Source organism: Pristiophorus japonicus, chromosome 23 (genome assembly GCF_044704955.1).
Source record: "Pristiophorus japonicus isolate sPriJap1 chromosome 23, sPriJap1.hap1, whole genome shotgun sequence".
NCBI lineage: Eukaryota > Metazoa > Chordata > Chondrichthyes > Pristiophoridae > Pristiophorus > Pristiophorus japonicus.
The window spans coordinates 17,021,536-17,037,914 of NC_091999.1; the positions used below are offsets into that span (position 1 = coordinate 17,021,536).

The following is a 16,379-nucleotide window of genomic DNA, read 5'->3' on the forward strand; positions in this document are numbered from 1 at the left end:
TTACCACTGTTGAGGCAGTGCAATCACGTGTGGGGACAGCTTCCACCCACCGGGTAAGTTGATCTATAATCACTAGGCAATATCGTTTTTACATGGGATGGGGACAAAGGACCTGTGAAATCAATGTGTACATGTTCCCATGGCCCCCGTGGACGGGGCCGGTGTCCCATTTTAATTTTAATGGGCCGGCCTGGATAATATTGTGCGCACGTAATGCATCGATGGCAATGTTTGGTGATATCTCTCCCCATCCCTTTCCACCACCAATCTCTCACAAGACTCCCGGTCATGGCCTCTCATCCTGAATGAGACAGGCCATGATGCAACTCCAATAAGGTATTCTGTATGCATTCAGGCGCCATTACCTTGTCGTTTCGTCTCCAAACGTTATCCTTCCCTTGCGTTGCGCCCTGCTTTGTCCACATACCTATTTCCTCTTCAGAAGTGTCCTGGTATAGTTTCTCAATACTTATCTGTTCGTCTCGGGCCCCAGCAACACTGACTTAATTTTAATAATTTAAAATCATTATCAATGGAGAGTGTTTTTTACCTCTTCAAATTCTTTTTTTTCCCCAATTAAACCAATATCTTTTTCACAGCTGATATCAACTGGTATTTAGTAAGTTATGTCTTTATCCATCGCAAACAACTTTATTTTTCCAGCACCTATTTAGTGCATTACGTCTTTTATTTTTAGATCACCTTTCTTCAATTTAGGTTTTGTATTTAAAATCATCAGACAATCGAAGACACTTGTTCTTTCCAATTGTTCAATTTGTTTATTTTCAAAGTTGCGTCTTTATCTTTTTCTTTTCTAAACTGCTAAAGTTTACTGTTTTAGTCTTTTGCAAAGTCCATTTTACACCTTCACAGATAGCTCACCACTCGCCCAGGAGTTTGACCTGATCCCTGAAGGTATTTCTAGATTGAAAACTTTTTTTTTTTTACTGATCTAGAAGCTTTTGTGTCAAGGGTTTACACAAAGGAAAATGCGAGCGTTTTAAAAGGCATTCTTTATCTCATTCCTCGACTAAATTTATGTCTTTCAACCCAATTGCATGTTTTCTTTCGACAAGTAAGTGAGCGTGACAAATAAATTCTTTATTTTTTTACTACCAGGACCATGAATTTTTATATTTTATTCAACAAACCTATCCTTTGTGCATTTCCTAGCTCTGTAACTTATTATCCGTATATATCCACACCTGCGTTTCTAACTTAAAATGTAATACCAGAAGGTTCACACTTTCTTAAACTTCCCACATACAGGACAACACTACGAAGAGTTAAATAAACTTTCACTCTGTTTGGAAAAAGTGGGTGGAGCTAAAACAGGCAGCCACTCCATACCTTACCAAACAGGCTTTTCATTCATTCCGCTGCCAAAATCACACAAGTATTCTCATTCAAAATAGGCATCACAAAAGTCTCTCTTCATTCAACAAAGCTTAAGTATGGCCAGTTCTATTTTTGGATCCATATGTCACTTAAGATAGTCACTATCAGCTTTCTTATGGCATTATGTAATTACGCAAGTTGCAATTAATGTTAGGAATTAATTAATGACCCAGGCAGCCCGCGTTTTACATTCCCTTCTTTACCTTCCATGTTCGTCAGTCTCGGACGCTTCCCTTTGTTTCTGTAATACTCGCGGCCACGACTACTCTGTGGAGACCCTTTGTCTTCGCAACAAAGCTAGCGTGTTTCCTTACCACCGGAGTTTCGCCTCATGGTTGGAGTGATCAGCTCCCTTCTGCACCGACCTTATTTACTAAAGGGACAACTCAAACTGGTTAGTCAGCCTCCTCCTGCTATCTACTTACTCGTATCTTATGCACTATCCCGTCGTGCTCATACACCTCTCTCTCAGTCTCTAACACCAGATTCCAGATACTGTCTTAAGTGATCACTTCTGATCGGACAGTATCCTGTTTGTGACGCCATTTTGTTGTGGAAAAATATTTCCGAGACTGTATAATATATAAAGAGAGGTTTATTAAATCGGAGACAAAGCTTTGGGAGAAGTGTTAGAGACCCCTGAACCAGCTTCTCAATTTGATATCTCCAGTGAGGTTTTTCATCTTACAAATTACGTCACTTTACATCACGTGCTTTAGCACTCGTCCTTAAGTCCATTCATCGCATTACAAGGTTTACAAAGCTTTTCATACAATTACTGTCCAAGACTGAGCTCTTGATATAAACCAGCATCGCATTGTGACAGGAATTATATACATCCAAGAGGATTAGTTCCCCTTTTATCAACAAAAAAAACAAGTGGCAGTCTTTTTGGCATCGGTAAAGACAAACATACCCCTGCTTATCTCTCCAGTCGTTCATTATCTCACTTTCCTATCTCCATAACTCAAGGCCAGCATACCTTGAAGTCTAACTGTGTTTTTTTGTATAAAGCACAATGCATCAGTATTGTCCCTTACAAAATACATTCAAGGGGAAAATAAAAACAAATGTTTGGTCCCGTATACTAGTCAAGTATATGTCCAAAAATCCGCTCCAACAGGGGCACACATTCAGTCCAGTATCTGAAAGTGATTAAGAGACTGGGTTTTGTGTTTAGTGATCCCAGGCATGTTTCTGACACCTTTGCTCGATACCAAGGCAAGGAGAGGTACTCTGGAAGGTAAGAGGAACTGGGACTTGTCCCTGAGAGTAACCAAAGATATGAGACTAAAATAATGTAGAATTAGAAAGTAGAAAATGCACAAAATGGTGCAGTCGGTAACAGGAAATAACTTAGTCCTCTCTTATCTTGGAGACATCAAATATCGACACACTCTGTTATTTAAAATATCAAATTATTAAAATCCAGCCCAGTTATAGGGATTATTCTCATCAGCAGAAACAAATTCCAACCAACACAAGAAACAAGATTCAGTCAGGAAGCCATTAACACCAGCAATAACAGCAGAATCTAACCCCTGCAGTCACTTGTGAACTCGCTGGTGTGTCAGCAGGTTGGATTACTGAGTGAATCACTTCCCACACTCAGAGCTAGTGAACGTCCTCTCCCCAATGTGACTGTGATGATGCATTTCCAGTTTACAACATTGGGTTCAGTTCTGCACCCGCTGTGCACAGAGTGAGAATAAAATCAATGAGCTGCTGATTCTCTCTGCTGGACACTGCATCTTTTGTGCTGGTCCAATAGGGTGAGCCCATGCTGCCCCAATAAGGTGAGCCCGGGCTGGCCAGCAGGCTGAGCCTGGGCTGGCCCAAAAGAGTGCAATTGAGTGGCCCAATAGGGTGAGCCCGTGCTTGCCCAATAGGGTCAGCCCATGCTTGCCCAATTGGATGAGCCCATGCTGGCCCAATAGTGAGATCCTGGGCTGGACCAATAGGGTGAGCCCAGGCTGGCCCAATGGCGTGAGTCCGGCTGGCCCAGAGTCACCAGGCAACAATCAGCACAAGAAGACTCCCTTTCAGGGGCCACTGACCTGGTCACAAACATGTGGTCCAATCAAACTGACAGACAACCTGAAGCCCCGCCCATCCATTGTCCCTGCTGAAAAAGTCACGCATGCGCCACGAGATCCGCCCAGACCAAGATGGCGGCCGCTCAGCACGATCTCCCACGCCCCACCCTGACCAAGATGGCGAACGCTGAGCCCGCTCCCGCCACCTGACCAGTATGGCGGCCGCTGAGCCTGCGCGCCCCGCCCTGACCAAGATGGCGGCCGCTGAGCCCACTCCCCCGGACGCTCATTGACCGTGTCTGTAACCGGTGGGTAAACACGGGGTCTGCAGGCTGTGATTCGGGGCCTGGGGACGAGCCCGGGTGTGTGTGAAGCGGATGGTGCGGAGTGTTGTCTCTCGGGCCTGGGCCCACACTCGGGCTGTGTGACCCCTCTCACTCCCCAGGTTTATTAACCCAGGAAACTATTGGTTCTGCACTTTGTGATTGACAAGCGGCAAGCCCCGCCCCCTCCTGGCCCGAATCATTCCATGCAGGTGGTGCAGGGAAATAGGACTTGGAGAAGGCACTTCGGCTAGGGGAGACATGTACTGGTACTGGGGGAGGGATACATTGGGACTGGGGTAAGGCACTTCAACTGGGGGAGGGATACAGTGGGACTGGAACAATGCACTTCAACTGGGCGAGGGATACACTTGGACTGGTGTAAGGCACTTCGGCTGGGGAGGGATACACTGGGACTGGAACAATGCACTTCAACTGGGGGAGGCATGCACTGGGACTGGGGGTAGGCACTTCAACTGGGCGAGGGATACACTTGGACTGGGGTAAGGCACTTCGGCTGGGGAGGGATACACTGGGACTGGGGTAAGGCACTTCAAATGTTGGAGGGATACATTGGGACAGGAACAAGTTACTTCAACTGGGGGAGGCATACACTGGGACTGGGGTAAGGCACTTCAACAGAGGGAGGGTTACAGTGGGACTGAGGTAAGGCACTACAGCTGGGGGAGGGATAAACTGGCACTGGGGTAAGGCACTTCAACTGGGGGAGGCATACATTGGGACTGGAGTAAGACACTTTGGCTGGGGAGCGATACACTGTAACTGAAGGAAAGGCACTTCAACTGTGGGAGGGATACACTGGGTCTGGAATAAGGCACTTCAACTGCGGGAGGCTTACACCGGGACTGGGCTAAGTCACTTCAGCTGGGGAGGGATACCCTGGGACTGCGGTAAGGCACTAAGGCTGGGGGCGCATATACTGGGACTGGGGTAAGGCACTTCAACTGGGGCAGGGATACACTGGACCAGGGTAAGGCACTTCAACTAAGGGAGGGTTACACTGGCACTGGGGTAAGGCACTTCAACTGGGGGAGGGATTCCCTGGGACTGGAGGAAAGGCACTTCAACTGTGGGAGGGCTACACTGGGTCTGGAATAAGATACTTCAAATGGGGGAGGCATAAACTGGGACTGGGCTAAGGCACTTCAACTGGGGGAGGCATGCACTGGGAATAGGGTAAGGCACTTCGGCTAGTGGAGAATATACTGGCACTGGGGTAGGGTACTTTGGTTGGGGGAGGTGTGCACTGGGACTGGGGTAAGGCACTTTGGCTGGTTTAAGGCACTTTGGTTGGTGGAGGAATATACTGGGACTGGGACAAGGCATTTTGGCTGCGAGAGGCAAGCACTGGCACGGGTGTAAGGGACTTCGACTGGCAGAGGTGTGCACTCGGACTGGAGTAAGGCACTTTAACTGGGGGAGGCATGCACTGGGACTGGGGGAAGGCACTTCAACTGGGGGAGGGATACACTTGGACTGGGGTAAGGCACTTCTGCTGGGGAGGGATACACTGGGACTGAGGTAAGGCACTTCAAATGTGGGAGGGATACATTGGGACAGAAACAAGGTACTTCAACTGGGGGAGGCACACACTCAGACTGGGGTAAGGCACTTCAACAGAGGGAGGGTTACACTACGACTGAGGTAAGGCACTACAGCTGGGGGAGGCATATACTGGGATTGGGGTAGGGCACTTTGGCTGAGGAGGAATGCACTGGGACTGGGGTTAGGCACTACGGCTGGGGGAGGCATATACTGGGACTGGGGTAAGGCACTTCGGCTGGGGGAGGGATACACTGGGATTAGGGTAACGCACTTCAACGGGGGGAGGGATACCTGGAACTTGTGTAAGGTACTTCAACTGGGGGAGGCATGCACTGGGACTGCGGTAAGGCACTTCAACTGGTGGAGGGATACACTGGGACTGGTTTAAGGCACTTTGGCTGGGGGAGGCATTCACTGGGACTGGGGTAGGGTACTTTGGTTGACGGAGGCATGCATTTGCACTGAAAAACGCTACTTCGGCTGGGGGAGGCATATATTGTGAATTGGGTAAGGCACTTCAACTGGGGAGGGATACAGTGGGACTGGGGTAAGGCACATCGGCTCGGGGAGGGATACATTGCGACAGGGGTAATGCACTTCAACGGGTGGAGGGATACACTGGGACTGTGGTAAGGCACTTCAACTGGGGGACGCCAACACTGGGACTGGGGTAAGGCACTTCAACTGGGGGAGGGATACACTGGGACTGTGATGAAGCACTACAACTGGGGGACGCTAACACTGGGACTGGGGTAAGGCACTTCAACTGGGGGAAGGAGATACTGGGACTGGGCTAAGGCACTTCACCTGGGGGAGGCATGCACTGGGACTGGGGTAAGGCACTTCAACTGAGGGAAGGATAAACTGGGACTGGGGTAAGATACGTCGGCTGGGGGAGGCATTCACTTGGACTGCATTAAGGCACTTCGGCTGGGGGAGGCATGCACTGTGACTGGGATCAGGCTCTTCGGCTGCGGGAGGCATATGTTGTGACTGGGGTAAGACACTTCGGCTGGGGGAGGCATGCACTCTAACTAGGGTAAGGCACTTCGGTTGGGGGACGCATGCAATGGGACTGGGGTAAGGCACTTTGGCTGGGGGAGGCACATACTGTGACTGGGGTAAGGCACCACAGCTGGGGGTGGCATGCACTTGAACTTTGGTAAGGCGCTTCGGCTGGGGGGGCGCATGTGCTGGGACTGGGATAAGGTGCTTCAACTGGGGGATGCTAACACTGGGACTGGAGTAAGACACTTCAACTGGGGGAGGCATAAACTGTGACTGGGCTAAGGCACTTCAACTGGGGGAGGGATACACTGGGACTGGGATAAGGCACTTCAGCTGGGGGATGCATATACTGGGATTAGGGTGAGGCACTTCGGCTGGGCAAGGCATGCACTGCGACTGGGGTAAAATACTTTGGCTGGGGGAGGCATGCACTCACACTGTGGCAAGGCACTTCGGCTGGGGGAGGTGTGCACTGGGACTGGGGTAAGGCACTTAGGCTGAGATAGGCATAAACTGCGACTGGTTTAAGGCACTTCGGTTGGTGGAGGCATATACTGGTACTGGGACTGGGACAAGGTACTTTGGCTGGGAGAGGCATGCACTGGCACTGGTGTAAGGGACTTCGGCTGGCAGAGGTGTGCACTCGAACTGGAGTAAGGCACTTCAACTGGTGGAGGCATACACTGGGACTGCGGTTAGGCATTTCAACTGGGAGAGGCATGCACTGGGACTGGGGTAAAGCACTTCATCTGGGGAGGGACACAGTGGGACTGGGGTAAGGCACTTCAACTGAAGGAGGGATACCTGGGACTTGTGTAAGGTACTTCAACTGGGGGATGCTAACACTGGGACTGCGGTAAGGCACTTCAACTGAGGGAGGGATAAACTGGGACTGGGGTAAGGCACTTCAGCTGGGGGAGGCATATACTGGGACTGGGGTCAGACAATTCGGATGAGCGAGAAATGCAATGGGACTGGATTAAGCCACTTCGAGTTGGGGAGGCCTGCACTGGGACTGGGGTAAGGCACTTTGGCTGGGGAAGGCATATACTGTGACTGGGGTAAGGCACTTTGGCTGGGGGAGGCATATACTGGGACTGGGGTAAGGCACTTTGCCTGGGGGAGGCATATACTGGGACAGTGGTAAGACACTTCGGCAGGGAGAGAAATGCAATGGGACGAGGGTAGGGCACTTTGGCTGGGGGAGGCCTGCACTCGGACTTGGGCAAGGCACGTTGGCTGGGGGCAGGTGCACTAGGACTGGGCGAAGGCACTTCAGCTGGGGGAGGCATGCACTGGGACTGGGGTAAGGCACTTCAGCTGGGGGAGGGTTGCACTGGGACTGGGGGGAGGCATGCACTGGGACTGGGATAAGGCACTTCAGCTGGGGGAGGGTTGCACTGGGACTGGGGTAAGGCACTTCAGCTGGAGGAGGCATGCACTTGAACTTTGGTAAGGCCCTTCGGCTGGGGGAGGCAAATACTGGGACTGGGGTAAGACACTTTGGCTGGGGGAGGCATGCACTGTGACTGGGGTAAGGCACTTAGGCTGGGGAGGCATGCACTTGAACTTTGGTAAGGCACTTCAGCTGGGGGAGTGATACATTGTGACTGGGGTAAGGCACTTCAGCAGTGGGAGGCATATATTGGGATGGTGGTAAGACACTTCGGATGAGGGAGAAATGCAATAGGACTAGGGTAAGGCACTTTGGCTGGGGGAGGCCTGCACTGGGACTGGGGTGAGGTATTTTGGCTGGGGGAGGCATGCACTCTGACTGGGGTAAGGCACTTCGGCTGGGGGAGGCATGCACTTGAACTTTGGTAAGGCCCTTCGGCTGGGGGAGGCATATACTGGGACTGGGGTAAGGCACTTTGCCTGGGGGAGGCATTGACTAGGACTGGGGTAAGGCACTTCAACTGGGGGAGGCTTATACTGGTACTGGGGTAAGGCACTTTGGCTGTGGGAGGCATATACTTGGACGGTGGTAAGATACTTTGGCGGGAGGAGAAATGCAATGGGACTAGAGTCGGGCACTACTGCTGGGTGAGGCATGCACTGGTACTGGGGTAAGACATTCAGCTGGGGGAGGCATATCTTGGGACTGGGGTAAAGCCCTTCTGCTGGGGGAGGCATGTATTGGGACTGGGGTAAAGTACTTCGGCTGGGGGAGGCATGCACTGGGATGGCGGTAATGCATTTTGACTGGGGGCGCCATGCACTGGGACTGGGGTAATGTACTTCGGCTGGGGGAGGCATGCACTGGGACTGGGGTAAAGCCCTTCTGCTAGGGGAGGCTTATCTTGGGACTGGGGTAAAGCACTTCGGCTGGGGGAGGCATGTATTGGGACTGGGGTAAAGCTCTTCAGCTGGGGGAGACAGATCTTGGGACTGGAGTAATGTACTTCGGCTGGGGGAGGCATGCATTGGGATGGGGCAAGGTACTTTGGCTGGCCCTTGCTATCTTATGGGGAGCTCTGTCCTCTGTCACTTCAGGAATTCAAAGTGGATCAAGTTACAATTTGCAAAGTCAGTGAGACCTTGGGATGGGCGGTTCCAGTTACACATTCCAGTGAAATCTCAGGGTGTGGCTTATCCTCCAAGGGACCAATCATAGACAAATAGTGCAGCGTGGCGGCCATTTTGGAAGTACAAATAATCGCGTTCTTTATTAACCCGCTCCCTCCCTCTGCCCATCTCTCACCTGCCGACTCACCCACTGTGCATGCTCAGCTCACACTGCCTGGCTGATTGACAGCAGCTCCCGACCAATAGGGAGAGTGGGGGCGGGGCTGGAGGACCAGGCAGGCGGTTGATCCTCCAACCAATCACAGTGTACGAGAGGTGGGGCTTGCAGCCCCGCAGTGGGCGGGGCTGGGTCTGGATCTCGCTCATTGGCTGAAACTCTGCCCCATTGTTAAAGCTGATGTCCCTCAAACTCCAGGAGGAAATGGGACATTTCTGTCGTGGCTTTAAACAGATGGAACTCTGTGGGGTGGAGGAAACATTGCAGCATTTGGTAGTGACATGGATTCATTCAGGCCAGACAGCGGGGATTATTTCAGGAAGTAACACAGTGTAGTTGTTTCTGTTGAAACAGATGAAACCCTGTCGTTGTGGAGCAACCACACTTCTCGTGTCCTGGTCAATCACGTGTGCAACAAGTGTCGTCATGGAAGTAAAGGATGGTATCAAATTGGAAAAAATGGCAGATAATGTTGTGAAGGACAGTGGAAGGCCAGAGGATTGGGAATTTTTAGAAACCTGCAAAGGACAACTAAAAAATGAAAAAGACAGAGAAGATAGCAGATGAGAGCAAACTAGCAAGAAATATAAAAACAGACAGTAAGAGCTTCTACAGGGATATAAAAAGGAAACGAGTATCTAAAGTAAACATTGCTCGCTTAGAGGATGACATTGGAGAATTACTAATGGGAAACACGGAAACGGCAGAGATTTTGAACGAATATTTTGTATTAGGCTTCACGGTAGAGGACACTAAAAACATACCAACAGTTGCTAACCAAGGAGCTATTGCGGAGGGGGAGTTGGGGGGGATGACTTAAAACAATCACTATCACGACAGATAAAGTGCTAATCAAACTAATGTGACTAAAGGTGTACAAGTCCTCTGGACCTGATGGCATGCATCCTCGGGTCTTAAAATAATTAGCTGCAGAGATAGTGCATGCATTGGTTGTAATCCACCAAAATTCCCTGAATTCTGGAGAGGTCCCAGTGGACTGGAAAACTGCAAATGTAACACGCTTATTCAAGTAAGGAGGGAGACAGAGAGCAGGAAACTATACATCAGTTAGCTTACCATCTGTCAGTGGGAAATACTCGAGTTCATCATTAAGGAAGTACTAGCAGGACATTTAGAAAACCATACTGCAGTTAGGCAGAGTTAGCATGGTTTTATGAAAGGGAAATCATGTTTGACAAATTTGCTGTAGTTGTTTGAGGATGTAACTAGCAGAGTGGATAAGGGAGAACCACTTGATGTTGTATATTTTGATTTCCAGAAAGCATTCAATAAGGTGCCACACAAAATATTACTGCACATGCTAAGAGCTCACGGGGTTGGGGATAATATATCAGCATGGATAGAGGATTGTTGAACTAACAGAAAACAGAGAGTCCGGATAAATGGGTCATTTTCAGGTTGGCAAACAGTAACTTGTGGGGTGCCGCAGTGATAAGTACTGGGGTCTCAACTAATTACAATTTATATTAATGACTTGGATGAAGGGACCGAGTGTAACATAGCCAAATTTGCCGATGGTACAAAGATAGGTGGGAAAGCAAGTTGTGAGGAGGACGCAAAGAATCTACAAAGGGATATAGATAGGTTCAATGAGTGGGCAAAAATCTGGCAGATGGACTATAATGTGGTAAAATATCAGGTGATTTCATTTGGTAGGAAAAAAAAAGCAAATTATTATTTAGATGTGGACGATTATAAAATGCTGTTATACAGAGCGATCTGGGGATTCTTGTACATGAAACTCAAAATGTTTGCATGCAGGTACAGCTGGCCTTTATTGCAAAGGGAATGGAGTCTAAAAGTAAGGAAGTCCTGCTACAACTGTAAGACCACACCTGGGCTACTGCGCACAGTTTTGGTCTGGACTTGTCTCCATTCTCGTGCCGAGAGGATTGACACACCCAGATGGGAAGGACAACATTTGGGTACACTGATTCCCCACCAATTCCTATTCCCCTTCTTTCTGGTGGATATGGAGGGGCCACTGTGTGTAATGAGCAAGTCATTAAGAATTGTCAGCAAGCTCATTCCAATTGGAGATTTTATTCACTGGAAACTTTCACACACTATTCTAGATTTTGTACCAAAGATCAATTTAGGATTAAAGTAAAAGTTCATAATTTTATTGCAAACTAAATTTCTGTTGAGAATTGCTGAATTAAGGGGAAAGATAACCAACAGTGTTTCTTAAATGGACACTGCAGCCCCGAGAACACAATCAGCAATATATCCAGAATATTAAAGTCCAGCCCAGTTACAGGGTTATTAACATCAACAGAGACAAACCACAACTGTCAGAATGAACATGGTTCAGTCAGGATGTGATTAACAGCCTCAATAACAGCAGAATCCAACTCCTGCAGTCACTTGTGAACTCGCTGGTGTTTCAGCAGGGTGGATGATTGAGTGAATCCCTTCCCACACTCCGAGCAGGTGAACGGCCTCTCTCCAGTGTGTACTCGCTGGTGTGTCAGCATGTTGGATGACTGTGTGAATCCCTTCCCACATTCAGAGCATGTGAATGGCCTCTCCCCAGTGTGAACTCCCTGGTGTGTCAGCAGGTGGGATGAACAAGTGAATCCCTTCCCACACTCATAGCAGGTGAACGGCCTCTCCCCAGTGTGAACTCGCTGGTGTGCCAGCAGGTTGGATGAACAAATGAATCCCTTCCCACACTCCGAGCAGGTGAACGGCCTCTCCTCAGTGTGCACTCGCTGGTGTGACTGCAGGTGGGATGACTGAGTGAATCCCTTCCCACACTCAGAGCAAGTGAACGGCCTCTCCCCAGTGTGAATTCGCTGGTGTGTCAGCAGGATGGATGGCTGAGTGAATCCCTTCCCACACTCCGAGCAGGTGAACGGCCTCACCCCAGTGTGAACTCGCTGGTGTGTCAGCAGGTTGGATGAACAAGTGAATCCCTTCCCACACTCTGAGCAGGTGAACGGCCTCTCCCCAGTGTGAACTCGCTGGTGTTTCAGCAGGTTGGATGAACAAGTGAATCCCTTCCCACACTCTGAGCAGGTGAACGGCCTCTCCCCAGTGTGAACTCGCTGGTGTTTCAGCAGGTCAGATGATGCAGTGAATCCCTTCCCACACTCCGAGCAGGTGAATGGCCTCTCCCCAGTGTGAACTCGCTGGTGTTTCAGCAGGTCGGATGACTGAGTGAATCGCTTCCCACACTCAGGGCAGGTGAACGGCCTCACCCCAGTGTGACTGTGTTGATGAATTTCCAGGACAGATGGTGATCTGAATCCCTTCCCACAGTCCACACATTTCCACGGTTTCTCCATGGTGCGGGTATCCTTGTGACTCTCCAGGTTGGACGATCAGTTGAAGCCTCGCCCACACACACAACACGTTTACAGTTTCTCCCCGCTGTGAATGGTGCGATGTTTCTTCAGGCTGTGTAACTGGTTAAAGCTCTTTCCACAGATATTTGAAATCTTTTCGCACAGACAGAACAGACAAACATTTCTCCTTCCACTTTCAAAGGCCGATGATATTCAGGTCCTGATGAATCGATTGACTCCATCAGATCTTGACACGATGTTTGATTTGTGTTTCCTGTCTGAAAATCTCCCCTTCTAATACGCTGTAAAAGGAGATAACAAAACTCATCATTGTCAGTACAAGACACAAATTCAGGATAGACACATCTAGTTTCCATTGAACATTCTTTCCTCTCTTGTTCTTCCAAAGCTGTAAATCCCTGTTCCACACATTGTCCCTCCTGCAGCGCTGAAATCCAAATAAACACACATTTCTAGCATGTTTCTCCTCCACTCCCAGTTTTCACCACCAATTCTGGTTGGGTTCACTTCTGTAGTCACTGGTTCCCGTCCCGCTCCTCCCCTGAATGTTCTGACTGTGGCTGGGTTCAGGTCGACACTCACTGGTTCCCCACTTCCCCTGAAGATGCTGAGTCTGGCTGTGCTCAGTTCCGCACTCACTGGTTCCCCTACATCTGCTCCCCTGATGGGGCGGTCTCTGGCTGGGGTCATTTCTATAATCACTGGGTCCTCTCCGTCCCTCCACCACTGAAGATGCTGACTCTGGCTGGGTTCAGTTCTACACTCACTGGTTCCTCTCCCTTGAAGGTACTGACTCTGGCTGGGTTTAGTTCTACACTCACTGGTTCCTCTCCCTTGAAGGTACTGACTCTGGCTGGGTTTAGTTCTACAGTCACTCGTTCCCCTCCCTTGAAGGTACTGACTCTGGCTGGGTTCAGTTCTACACTCACTCGTTCCCCTCCCCTGAAGGTACTGACTCTGGCTGAGTTCAGTTCCAGACACTGACATCATTAACTTTGTTCCTGCACCAAGATGGCCACGCATGCGCTGTACTGCTCAGTAAATTAAATTGGCGGCGTGAACATGCCTTCCTGCACCAAGATGGCCGCCGTTAGCCTGGGCCTGTGACCGGGAGAAAGCCCCAAAGCTGCAACGGCCGATATTCCGGTTATTATTCCGGGCTTGCAGCAGGCACCGGTTGTTTATGAAGCCTCCCCAGCTCCCCGCTGGTCCATTACTCCGCTCCGTCCCACTGACAAAGACACTTCTTCGGAGCCTGTACAAAACGTGTCTCCTCCGCCATTACACGCACCGTGCATGCTCCAAACACAGCCAGGGCCCGCGCCTGCGCACTGAGCTCCTGTAGTCTGGGTGCAGCACATTCTCCCCCCGGGGCATGCTGGGTACATATGACCATGAGAAATAGGAGCAGGAGTGGGCCACCCAGACCCCCGAGCCTGCTCCCCATTCAATAAGGTCATGGCTGGTCTGATCATAGGCTCAGCTCCATTCCCTGCCCACTCCCCAGAACCCTTTACTCCCTTATCGCTCAAAAATCTGGCTATCTCCACCTTAAATATATACGATGATCCAGACTCCACTGCTCTCTGGTGCAGAGAATTCCAGAGATTTACAACCCTCTGAGAGAAGAAATTCCTCCTCATCTCAGTTTTAAATAGGTTGAGGAGAAAGATTGCATTTGTGACTAGAACACGATGTACTGTGATTGCATTGGGCACTGAACCAAGTTCATTCTGGCAGCTCTTGTTTGTTTCTGGTTATCTTAATAACCTCTATACCTGAACATAAGAACATAAGAAATAGCAACAGGAGTAGGCCATACGGCCCCTCGAGCCTGCTCCGCCATTCAATAAGATCATGGCTGATCTGATCATGGACTCAGCTCCACTTCCCCGCCCGCTCCCCATGCCCCCATATTCCCATATCTTTTAAGAAACTGTCTATTTCTGTCTTAAATTTATTCAATGGCCCAACTTCCACAGCTCTCTGAGGCAGTGAAGTCCATAGATTTACAACCCTCTGAGAAGAAATTGCTCCTCATCTCTCTTTTAAATGGCGGCCCCTTATTCTAAGATCATGCAATCTAATTCTAGACTCCCCATTATTAGTGGAAACATCCTCTCTGCATCCACCTTATCAAGCCCCCTCATAATCTTATACGTTTTGATAAGATCACCTTTCATTCTTCTGAATTCCAGTCAGTAGAGGCCCAAACTACTTAATCGTTCCTCATAAGTCAAACCCCTCATGCCCAGAATCAACCGAGTGAACCTTCTCTGAGCTGCCTCCAAAGCAAGTATATCCTTTCATAAATATGGAAACCAAAACTACACGCAGTATTCCAGGTGTGGCCTCACATATAGCTGTAGCAAGATTTTCCTGCTTTTATACCCTATTCCTTTTGCAATAAAGGCCAAGATACCATTGGCCTTCCTGATCACTTGCTGTACCTGCATACTATCCTGTTGCATTTCATGCACAGGTATCCCCAGGTCCTGCTGTACTGCAGTACTTTGCAATCTTTCGCCATTTTTTTCTGCCAAAGTGCATGACCTCACACTTTCCCACATTAGAGTCCATCTGCCAAATTTTTGCTCACTCACTTAGCCTGTCTATGTCCTTTTTCAGATTTGTTCAGTCCTCCTCACACATTGCTTTTCCTTCGATCTTTGTATCATCAGCAAACTTGGCTATGTTACACTCAGTCCCTTTTTCCAAGTCGTTAATATAGATTGTAAAGCTGGAGATTAATACCCTCTATAAATGTTGAATAAATTATCTTTGTTTCAAATAGAGTTTGTTGAATATTTGATTCCTCCATGATCAGAGGAGATTAATTGATGTTCTGTTATGGACTGTTCCTTTTTAGGGCTTTTTCTTAATCTAACTTATATCACTTCTCACCTAGTTCGCTTTCTAGTATATCAAACCCCAAAACTTGTTCCATTTGCATACATGAGTTGTGGTTGTAGTAGACTTAACTGCAGTGTCTCACTTTAAACTCAGCTGAAATCTTTTGAACCACCCCTTTATTGAAATGTCTTGCATAAGATTTGAAATCCGTTAATTTCTAGATCAGTTAACCTGTTTTTGAAACCAATTGAATATTAAAAACTCATCCACACATTTTGCACGTGATAGCCTGTGAAATATTCTGATATTTGTAATCATCATTACCACAAGCTCCGTTCCCGAGTGACCGACTCCATCCCTCTCCCCAACTTCTGTCTGAGCCTGAACCAGACTGTTCGCAACCTTGGTGACATACTTAACCCTGAAATAAGTTTTTGACCACATATCCACAAAATAACTAACAATGCCTATTTCCACCTCTGTAAAATCGCCCATCACCGCTCATGCCTCAACTCATCCACTGCTGAAGCCCTCATCCATGCCTTTTTTACTTCTGGACTTGACTATTCCAATGCACTCCTCCCACATTCTGACCTACATAAACTAGTGTTGATCCAAAACTCGGCTGCCCATGTCCTAACTCGCACCAAGTCCAGCTCACCCATCACCCCTGTGCTCGCTCACCTACATTGGCTTCCAGTGAAGCAACGCCTTGATTTCAAAATTCCCGCTCACACTGCCTCCACAACACGCCCACGCCCGCCGCTCCCGCCCATGAGATATCAGTCTTACTGAGTATCCCTGATTATAATTGTTCAACCATTGGTGGCTTTTGTGGCTGTGCCTTCTGTTGCCCAGCCCTCAATTCTGGAACATCCAGCCTAAACATTTCTGTCTAACCCCTGCTGTACCTGCCCTGGCAGTTTTTAATGGGATAGTGTAGAGCACATTTTTCTCTGTATCTACTCTGTGCTGTATCTTCGCTCAGAGTGTTTGATGGGACAGTGTAGAGTGATTTTTACTCAATATGTAACCCGTGTTGTTCCTGCCCTGGGTGTGTTTGATGGGAAAGTGTAGAGGGAGATTTACTCTGTATCTAACCTGTGCTTTATCTACCCTG

At 48.8% G+C, this 16,379-nt stretch overlaps 1 protein-coding gene across 1 annotated transcript in view; it reads right to left on the minus strand.

Annotated features, from left to right (window-relative positions):
- LOC139235407 (zinc finger protein 850-like) overlaps positions 1-16,379 on the minus strand; it is a gene marked incomplete at its 5' end in the record, with an annotated part of 112,392 nt that overhangs the window by 17,616 nt on the left and 78,397 nt on the right. Inside the window, one exon of the mRNA XM_070866536.1 lies at positions 11,463-12,308. Within this exon, the coding sequence (XP_070722637.1) occupies positions 11,463-12,308 (846 nt within the window). The remainder of the gene's footprint in view (positions 1-11,462; positions 12,309-16,379) is intronic.